A 10,899-nucleotide genomic window follows, 5' to 3' on the forward strand; every position below is an offset into this window, starting at 1 on the left:
TTTAGATACCTGATGTATTATAATTAGTGAAATGTCCTCTGAAATATATATACAGAGAGAAAGAGAGACAGAGAGTGTGTGTGTTTTGGGTTTTCTTTGTGTGCCAATATGAAGCTTGAACTTAAGGCCGGGGCAATATTTCTTAGCTTTCTTGCTCAAGGCTAGCAGTCTACCACTTGATCCACAGCTCCACTTTTGCCTTTTTGATGATTAATTGGAGATAAGAGTCTTATGGACTTTCCTGCCCTCACAGGCTGGCTTTGAACCACTATGCTCGGATCTCAGCCTCCTGACTATCTAGGGTTACTGGCATGAGCCACCAGCCCCAGGCCAGAATACATTTTAAGTGGCCTGAGTGTTAGTCCTTTATGAAGACCCATCTTCATAAACAAACATACTGAGTGTGTTCATAATGCTAAAAGCATGTCCAGTGAGAACCACAGAGCCTCTTTCAGACTAACATTGAAACAGGGACATACTGAGTATTTAAGAAAAGGAAGAGAATCATGAAAGATAAAGAACTGATCTTACTCCAGATACTCAACCAAAGCTGCCCCAGAGATATGTAGGAATCAAATCTATAAAATCACAAGAGAGTGAATAAACAGCAAGGAACAGCAATGCACTCTCTATCCAGAAAACAAAAGGATTCTAATTTACTTAGGCAATACATCCAAGAGAACCCACAACAAAACCAAAAAAGGGGGACACAGATTCAGAGAAGCCATCTGCAAGAAATGAGCAAGATGTGCAAGACTTTATTAATTTCTCCCAAGATCATCTCCTCCTTAGCACAATAGCCAGATTTTAAAGCCAGATTTTGTTTCTCTGATCACATCCTGTCTCTAGTCTCAGCAGCCCTAACTTCAAAGATTTATGCTTCTCCAGGCCACATTCCTATCATAAAAGGTGGCCTTGAACATGTGGCTTCTACCCACCATTCCTCTCCAGGGCCAGACCAGGCATCCGCCTGTCCACTCAGCCCTGACTGCCCATCAAAAGATGTCTAGGTGTCAAGGTCCTGCTCCAGACTGGCCGGACTCTGAAAGTCAAAATTATTTATGGGAAGGAGAGGCAACACAGAAGTGAGGAGGGTCTGGAAAGACCCAATGAATCCAAGACACTGCCGAAAAGACCAGGGAAGGATCTTAACCAAAAGAAATTTCATGGTATTTTCCCAAACAGCTCAGATCTGGGGAGAAATGGAGGGGTTCTCAAGGGAACAGAGTCCTTTAGGCTTTCCCCAGAAAATGACAGGAAGATAAATGAAGAGCTGTGGTTTTCTAGGGACTGTAATTACAACAGGGGAAAATCACAGACCCTTTCTTTCAAGGCCTGGTGGTGAGTACTGATCACTAGAAGGGACATAAATTTACTTGAAGTGCCTCATTTTAGGCCACTCCAAAGCTTAAGACCATATCCTTTAGAGGCTGAACTTGCCTAATAGGCTGTGTTCTGAGAGTTTTCTGCTGGTGTTAGGGTTTGAACTCGGGGCTTCACAGTTGTACAGCTTGCTTGCTTGCATTGCTGGTACTCTATCACTTAAGCCTCCAGCCTAGCTCTTTGTTGGTTAATTTGGAGATGAAGTCTTACAAACTTATCTGCCCAGGCTGGCTCTAAAATATAATCCTCTGGATTTAAGCTTCTGTGTAGTTAGAGTAAAAAAGTGTGAACCTCCTATAAATGCTTGGCTATAGGTTATTTTAAAAGACCAACAAAAACAAAAAACCCAGAAAGTTCTCTGGTGGACACTCAAAGCATCCTTTTATCTTTTCTTCTTTTTGGTCAGTCATGAGACTTGAACTCTGGGCCTGGGCACTGTCCCTGAGCTCTTTTGCTCAAGGCTAGTGTTCTACCACTTTGAGCTACAGCTCCACTTCCAGTTTCCTTGTGGTTAATTAGAGGTAAGAGACTCATGGACTTTCCCTGCCTGATGGCTTTGAACCACAATCCACAAATCTCAGCCTGCTGAGTAGTGAGGATTACAGGCATGGTCCACCAGTGACCAGTTTTCTTTTGTCTTTTTATGAGCAGGGAGACATGGATGGAAGGACAGACAACTGAGTTTTGCCCTTAAACTCCTAGGAATAATACTGGTTCTTTTCTAAGTCCCAGATCCAGTGGTTATGTAAGAAGTGAATGAAATGACACTGAAAATAACCTCTGTCTGCAGACAGAGAGGTTAGAGACATTAGAGAATTCAGCTCACTGGAGCCACCTGAACCATGACAATCACAGAAATTTGCTATCTATACTCACTGCCCCCATACTCAAACACGCTGACATATTTTGCCATCTCTTCTAACAAATTGCAGACTTTACCTTTGGTTTTTAAAGATATTTAGTGGAAAGTTAAGTAATTATACTATGAGAATTATCTTCGTATGAATCATAAAGCCATCGTGATAACACTTATTCCCAGTGTAACTCTATGTCCTTAAAACTGTTGTTATAACAGAACCTTTAGGAATAAATAAGTGGTGTTTCCTGCATGGAGAGATGGAGAGGGGCCAGGGGAGGAGGTTACTTTCTCTGATGAAACTCACATGAATGACAAACAATTCTTTTAGGAAAGACCTGACATCCTGGAATGCAATGTACAATAAAGCAAGGTATGAACTTGAGTCCATGGCTTTAAATTGTTACCACCAAAGAGGACAGTTGAAAGAACAAGAAGGGGGTCCTCAAGAAATAAGCATTCTAAATGACATCTTGCAAAGAGAATTAATTTCTAAAAACTGGCAGAAGATACATCCCGACATCTGAGGTCTAGAGTGGATATAAAGATCTCCACTGTCTCAATAGTTATTTATGGACAGTCACATTTTGCAATGGCCTCATTAGAATTTGTGCATAAAGTGCCACCGATAAATTCGGGCCAGGTTACAATCGATGTTCTCTTTCTCCAGTCAGCTGTGAAAGACATTGCCCTAGGTAGCCAGAGTCTAAGTGAAATTAGATCAGACCCAATTATTGGCACATGATGTTCTTCCCCTACCTTCATCCCATCCCCCACCTCCCCCATACCCCCACTTGTCACAGAAATCTGGACTTATTCCTCCACGCTTGCATCCCAATGACACTAACCACAAGAATAGTTGGGAGATGGGTAAGGAATAATCCCAGCTTTCCCAAGGGTTTATGAGAAGCAACACAGAATGAAATTATTTAGAAGTGTGAGAAATTACTTGAAATCTAGTTGAAGGTAATTTAGTAGATTTAGAATGAGGCTTAGAATAAGATAAAGAAATAGGCCTAGAGGTCCAGAGACTATCAAGGTCCCCTAGCAAGCTAATTTGTAAATTAGAATTCAAACTTAATCCTTACTTTCCATTAGTATAACTGGTCTCTTCTTCCTCCAGTGAATCTCTTGGACCTACAATCTCCATCCTAAAACACAAGGCTTTCTGCTTGAAATTCTTTTGTCAAATTTATTTAAGCAGGGAATATAGCTGGGCACAAGTGGTTCACACCTGTAATCCTAGTTACTTAGGAAGCTGAGATCTGACTATTATGGTCCAAAGCCAGCCCAGGGAGGAAAATCTATGACACTCTTATCTCCAGTAAACCACCAAAACGCAGGAAATAAAGCTGTGGTAAAGTGATAGGGCACTTCCCCTGAGCAAAAAGAAAAAACAATAACAAAAAAATATATACAGGGAATAAATTCCTTCTCAGAATCTTGAATCTTGTTATTTTTTTTCTTGCCAGATACCTTAATGTAAGTACTTTAGGAAACAGAACTACAATGAATTGATGATTGTTTTAACACTGATGGAGAATTTGTCATCAGATAAGAAGCAGTGAATTCATTCTCAGGGACCCATGGAATTGAGAGGAAAGGAAACCAAGTTCTAATTGAGGTGAGTGGGGGAAAATTTGGGACAGTTCTGAGCAAGATACTTCTGTAAGGGCCCCTGGGCATATGGTGCTCAAATTAGACCAAAGTCTGTCTTAACAGGGAAGGAAGTCCACATAGCAACCTATCCAAAAGTAGACAAAGACCCATACCCACTATAAGATAAAAAGCCATAAAGCACAGTTCCAATCATTTGGAGAGGCATCCAAGTAACAAAGGAGAGGCAGATGACAAAGGCTTGGGCAGGGGGTGGGGAGGGGGGGGAGGCTGAGCAGCAAGGTATACAGAAACTAATCAAAAGGGAATGCCAGAACAGGTATCAAGACATAACAGATTTCATCCCAACTAAGAATCAGAAAATGGACAAGATCCAGGACTAAGAATAGACTTTCTAACATGTCAATAGACTTTCTAACAAGGCTTTGGGACCCTGGTGGTCCCCAGAGGACCTTTGAGCTTCAATATGTAAGAACAGCCTTGGTCCTTCAGAGCAGAAGGATATTAGACATGAACCAAAAGGCCTGTTGGATGGAAGAGGCTCCTATGAGCAGTTGCAGCAACTCCTACTTTACATCTCAGCTCAAGTAGATCCAGGTTCTAGTGGGCAGCTGCTTGGGTAACTTAAGATTTAGACCCTAAATAACAAAGAAGTAGTGATGTATTCATCTTCTTCAGAAAAGTAAAGGTTGAAAACATTTCAAGTTTGGCATACCATTTCAGTACACTAACACTCTGAGAGAATGGTTTCTGTCACAATATTTCAAAGCCAGTATTCTTATCTGAAGAATCTGTCAAGATATGTTTAATTCAGACAAAACTACACTGACTAAGCAGGCCCCCAAATAGTCAAAGAAAAAAAAAAAAAGAGCTGGGCACTGGTGGCTCATACCTGTAATCCTAGCTACTCAGAAGGCTGTGATCTGAAGATCAAGGTTCAAAGCCAGCCTGGTCAGCAAAGCATGTGACATTCTTATTGTCAATTAACCATCAAAAAGCCAGAAGTGGAGCTGTGGCTCAAATGATAGAATGTCCATCTTCTTGAGCAAAAAACTAAGGAACAACGCTCAAGCCCTGAGTTCAAGCTCCAGTACTGGCACATATACACAAAAAAGAAAGCACAAATATATTACAAAACTTTCCCTCAATCACTGCCAAAAGAGAATGTGCCTTTGCATTTTTTAAACTTCTACAGATGTTTATACTGAACAAACAAAAAGGCAGCCAGAACAGTCGCATGAATAAGTTTATTTGGAGCTACTAATGCATTCATCTCTGCTTGAAAACTAAACACAATTATTTACACTAACAAATATGTACAGAGATGCATCTTTATAGGAAGGCTGATGATACTTAAAATTCTTGCTTTCTAGGGCTAGAGCTTAAGGGTAAGCCTAGCAAGCTTACAGGCACACTAATCACAACTAATTTTGAAGTTTTAAGTAATATATTTAAACCATTACTTTATTCGTAAAATAGAGATATGCCCAACTCATAGAAAAAGCAGGGCAATTAAACAGTATAGAGCATATAAAGTATTTGATATCGTACCAGACAAATAGGGACAAATAAATATTATCTGCTTCTACCAAGGTCAATATTTTCATTACCCTGGGCTTTTTCTGGGTGTTTTCCTCAGACTTGCTCTTAATCCCAGTAGGGCATTTCACAGTCTAGGAGAGAAAATAATTTCTGTGTATTCAAAGCCAATTGCACAATATAGTTCACACAATTGTTACACAATAGTTGTGATCTCTATATATGAAGACTCTTTTTCCTCTTTGATATTTAGGTGCAGCATATGTTTGATGTCTTTGAAGTTTTATGATGTTTTTACTACACAAAGCAAAAGAACCAGAACACATTTGTTTCTAAATTCTATGAATTTATTTTTACAAGCTACATAAAATATTTATGTTGCTTTACTTGTACCACAAAATCAATAAGCCATTTGAAAGATGCAGCCAAAGCTAGACATCAGGTTTCTGAACACAGTGGATTGGTAACAAATTTGCCTAGAATGAGGAGATTCTAAGGTCCAATTTTGTTTGACAGCCATAGGCCCATTTTTATAAAAGGTCCCAGAACACAGTCTTTAAAATTGTCTTTGTGAGAACAATTCTGTTTTTGTGTGTGTGTGTTTTGTTTTACTTTATTTTTTTCTTGGTTTTGACTGTACTAGGGTTTGAACTCTGAGTCTTATATTTCCTAGATAATGGCCCTCTTACTTGAGTCAGACCTCCAGCCCCTTTTTTGCTCTATTTTTCAGGTAAGATCTCTAGTTCATTTTCCCCTGTAGGCTAGTCTCAAGCCACCATTCTCCTATGCCAGCCTCCCACATTGCTGGATTAGAAGAGTAGACCTTGTGTACACCCAGCCAAAAATTCTGCCTTGTACCTTTTGACAAGCCTGAGCGGTTCACCTTAGTCAAAGCCCAAAGTCTTTGACAGTACCTAAAGTCAACTGAGAAGTTGAACTTGTTCAGAAAAAGGTAAGGAAAATCCCATAAGCAATAATTAAAGCTGGATGTCAGTGGCTCTTACCTGTAATCCTAGCTAGTCTGGAGGATGAGATCTAAGGATCACAACCCAAAGCCAGCCCAGGCAGGAAAGTTTGTGAGACTCTTTTATCCAGTTAAGAATGAATGAATGGGGGCTGGGGATATGGCCTAGTGGCAAGAGTGCTTGCCTCGTATACATGAGGCCCTGGGTTCGATTCCCCAGCACCACATATACAGAAAATGGCCAGAAGTGGCGCTGTGGCTCAAGTGGCAGAGAGCTAGCCTTGAGCAAGAAGAAGCCAGGGACAGTGCTCAGGCCCTGAGTCCAAGCCCCAGGACTGGCCAAAAAAAAAAAAAAAAGAATGAATGAATGAATGAATGAATGACCAAACGAATGAACAAACAAATAAATAAATAAATATATAAGGAAGTGAAGCTGTTGCACAAGTGGTAGAGCACTAGCCTGGAATAAAAAAGCTAACCACACCCAAGCCCTGAGTTCAAGCACCAAAACTAACATTAAAAAAAAAAAGGAATGTACTAAAGACCATGAAGCTGAAACTGAAACACATCTGAGTAGCATTCCGTAGTGACACATCTAACAATTAGAAGGAAGAGTTTCAATGACAAGACAAAAGTGATCCTATGGGGGGGGCGGGGCGGGGGGAGAGTAAACAAGGTATGACCTTCCCTACTTCTTTCTCATAGAAAACATATTGACAGATTATATTTAATTTTAGTGTATGTATATTTTTTTCTTTTTTTTTTGTGGTCAGTCATGGGGCTTGAACTCTGGACCTGGGCACTGTCTCTGAGCTCTTTAGCTCAAGCTAGTGGCTCTACCACTTTGAGCCACAATACCACTTCCAGTTTTCTGGTGGTTAATAAGAGATAAGAGTCTGATAGACTTTTCTGCCCATGCTGGCTTTGAACTCTGATGCTCAGATCTCATCCTGCTGAGTAGCTAGGATTACTGGTGTGATCCACCTGTGCCCGGCTTACAATATTTTTTTAAACAGTGCTAAAATCCGTCTTTTATTGCTTATGATGTCCAGTTCCCATGGGAAAAGTTTGTCTTAGACCTTAGTACTTGTAAAATTCTACTTCTCAGAGTAAACAACACGTTTTAAGTTGAGAGTCAAATCCACAACCCACCACAGAAACTTTGTAGGGCCTTATAACAATTATGCCCATGAGCAAAGCTTTCATCTAGTTTCAACTTTCTATTCTTCCCCTTCCACAAAATCTTCTTCTTTCCTCCCCTCAATTCCAATCTCTCTCCTCCACCCCCTCTCTCTTTCTCTCAGGTAATTTATATGGAGTTGTCTTTTATTGATGAAAGAAGGTTAAAAAAATCAAATATACTCTCACCCATTCCGAGCTTTGGATATTTCTAACCACATCACTAGCCTATAGGACAGGAAATTAAAGGCAACACAACTGCTACAGCTTGGGGGGGGGGGATTATCATTCCAAGACTGCCTGAGGGCTACAGGCCCCTTCCATTCCACTTCCTGCCCACTAGCTATAAGATACATAGTCAACCAAGAGCATGGTGAGTGAGCTGTGACATCATGGCTAGGTGTACTGATTCTGGAGTCAGATCCTTTGACCTCTAATCCTACCTGCTCTATCCTTCTCATCATCTAGCTGTTGACTTTAGATCAAAAAACAAAAAACAAATAACCTTTCTTGGTCTCTTCTTGTTTTCCTACCTGTGCACATGGGAACAAAACATGGTACTGGCCTCATAAGGTTTTTGAGAGGAATGAATCAGTTAAATAATGTAGAAGTAGTGGGTCTGGGAATATGGTTTAGTGGTAAAGTGTTCCTCTTGCATACATGAAGCCGTGGGTTCAATTCCTCAGCACCACATATATAGAAAAAGCCAGAAGTGGCGCTGTGACACAAGTGGTGGAGTGCTGGCCTTGAGTAAAAAGAAGCCAGGGATAGTGTTCAGGCCCTGAGTTCAAGCCCCAGGACTGGCAAAAAACCAAAACCAAACAAGAATGTAAAAGTAACTAGGCCAATGCCCAGGCCACAGTACATGTGGACCAGTAAGTATGATAACAGGACACTTCTGTTTTAAGTAAGGCAACAGTTCCAAGTCTGCATGATACCAATAATAATCCTTGTAAGTCACTTAAATCAACAACAAATTGATTTCTTATTTTTTGTTTTTTACTGAGGATCAAACTAAAGGCTGTGCCCACTGTGGGCAAGCACTCTACTATTGAGCTAAATCTCTAACCCTCAACAAACTGATCTCTTATGGTATCCTTATTTATGTTTGGGTCTCATTTATAAATTAGTATGGAGTCCAAATAAAAGAGCAGAAATGTTTTCACCACGTGTTTTCTGACTTGCTAGAGAGAAGAGAAAGCAATAAAAATAGTTTCAGGGAATGTAACCCAAACTGATAAGAGAGGATTCTTAAACCATGCCCTAGGACACAGGGGTACACACATTTACATGCACAGGGCACAGGCACATTGCTGTCCCTGTCCCTCTAGATGGAACACAGACTTCACTTAATGTATTTGGAGAAATGAAAATAACCTAATTAACAGATTCTTGGGATATTCTTTTTTTGTGTGCTTGTACTTGGGCCTGACCTCAGGGCCTGGGTGTTGTCCTTAGCTTTTTCACTCAAGGCTGGAACTCTATTACTTGCCCCACAGCTCCATTTGTTGTTATGGTTAACTGGAGATGAGTTCCAAAGACTTTCCTGCTTGGAATTTCAATCCTCAAATCTCAGCCTCCAGAATAGCTAAGATTACAGGACAAACTACCACCACCCAGCTCCTTGGGACATTCTTTAAAGTAAAAGACCCCAGTGTATCAAAGAACAATTCAGCTCCATTGAACACTTGAGGTCCTTATTTACACATGAGTTTAGAAAGCTGTCATCTCATACATATGCATTTAAATTGCAATCTTCTCAGAGTCCACATCTATTGCACCCTATGCCATGCCCATCTTTGCTCAAAGCAGAACTGGTCTCAGCAACCGTCTTCTTACTCAGCCTTCCAAAATTTGTCCTCAGTGAATAATTACTTCACATGTGTGATTATGTACACTGTTTTCTAATACAAGGGTCCAGTACTGGGAAGAAAATTTGGAAAATTAGGAAAGCTGTAGTGTTTGACAGGGTTTGTTGTTTGTTTTTTTAAGTCAAAGAAAAACTGACCTCTTGCAACAAAAGTTACTTTCGAATCTATGTAAATGAATTAAATTTCAGCCTCTGCGGTATCAAAATTACACAAGATTGGCAAAGGAAAAACCTGAGAGCTCATCCATCATTTATCTGCCTCTTTCTGTGTAATGACCAACCAAATGAGTATAAAGTTTCCCATATTACCCATCCAAATGAATGCATTCAGGAGTTTACTGCAGGCAGGAATCGAAATGACATCCTTTAAATGCTTTTGTTTCCCCACCTAATGGAAAACGTTCTACGGGAAGACTAAACCGTGAGCTGGCCAGGAAGACTGCTCGGAGGAAGGTCCTGTTGTGCTCGCTCCCTTCCCTAAGTTTAGCAGATCTGTCACCCAGGACCTGAGGCAAAGGATGTGGATTGCACGCTCAAGTGACACTTCCGAACTGTCACTTTCCAACCCAGGAGCTCCAGGACAGAATCTTCCAAACGTTCTACCCGAGACCCTGGGGTCGATTTCAACCACTCCGCTCTCTCCCACCCTCTCCTCCAAAAGTCCCGCAGAAGGCCGGCTCACCCCTCCCCTCCCCACCCCACCCCACCCAGCCGGCCGCGCACTTCCCGTTCGCTGCGCGCTGGCCGGTCAAGAACTCTAACTTGACAGTGACACACTGAGAAAAGAGGAAGTGGCCAGAGCCCACTGCCTGACGTGGTTGAATTTTGTTTCCTTTATGTTCAAAGACAGATCAATAGCCCTGCCTGACCGGAAGAGTTCCGGGAGCCGTCGCTCACCGTCACGTACCCAGTAGAAAAGTTACGGCGAGTGCAGACCGCTGCAACACCGTGGGCAACTCCTTTCAAACTATACTAAACGGATAATTCTTTTAAAAATCCTCGAAATCCTCTTTTATCAGAAGCCATCCCTCCCGTGGTAGCGAACTCAACAAAGTCGAGCAGGATCCGAGTGCGAAACGAGGCCAGAAGCAAGCCTGGTCTGCCGATGCCCGGAGAGAGCTCCTTCTCTTACCTGGTTTGACTGGTTTGGGAGGCGGCTTCGACATCTCGCTTCCTTGAGCAGCAACTTGACCTCGTGCACGGAAAAAAAAAAAAACACCAACAAACCTGACGATCGCTCCTTTCAGCTGGAGCTCCCCAAATCGCTTTCTATCCGGTATTCAGCCGAGCGCCTCCCGGGACCCGCGCCCACCCTCACTGCTGAGAAGCGCGGACGCAGGCCGTGGTGCTCCGCCCAGTGCCACGCCCCGCCGGAGCTGTCCCGTGCGCGCGCCCCGCAGATGAGGAAGTGACCGCCCGCCTCGCCGAGCACTAATTGGCTCCCCAGCTGAAAGGGGCGTGGCCGAGTGCCAGGCGGCGGAACCAATCCAC

General features: G+C 42.1%; 1 protein-coding gene across 1 annotated transcript in view; it reads right to left on the reverse strand.

Annotated features, from left to right (window-relative positions):
• Ostf1 (osteoclast stimulating factor 1) overlaps positions 1-10,778 on the reverse strand; it is a 53,822-nt gene extending 43,044 nt beyond the window's left edge. The window contains exon 1 of the mRNA XM_048332293.1: positions 10,541-10,778. Coding sequence (XP_048188250.1) covers positions 10,541-10,574 — 34 coding nt within the window. The 5' untranslated portion in view covers positions 10,575-10,778. The remainder of the gene's footprint in view (positions 1-10,540) is intronic.
• Positions 10,779-10,899: the final 121 nt, after the last annotated feature.

This window comes from Perognathus longimembris, chromosome 1 (genome assembly GCF_023159225.1).
Source record: "Perognathus longimembris pacificus isolate PPM17 chromosome 1, ASM2315922v1, whole genome shotgun sequence".
In the NCBI taxonomy this organism is placed as follows: Eukaryota; Metazoa; Chordata; class Mammalia; order Rodentia; family Heteromyidae; genus Perognathus; species Perognathus longimembris.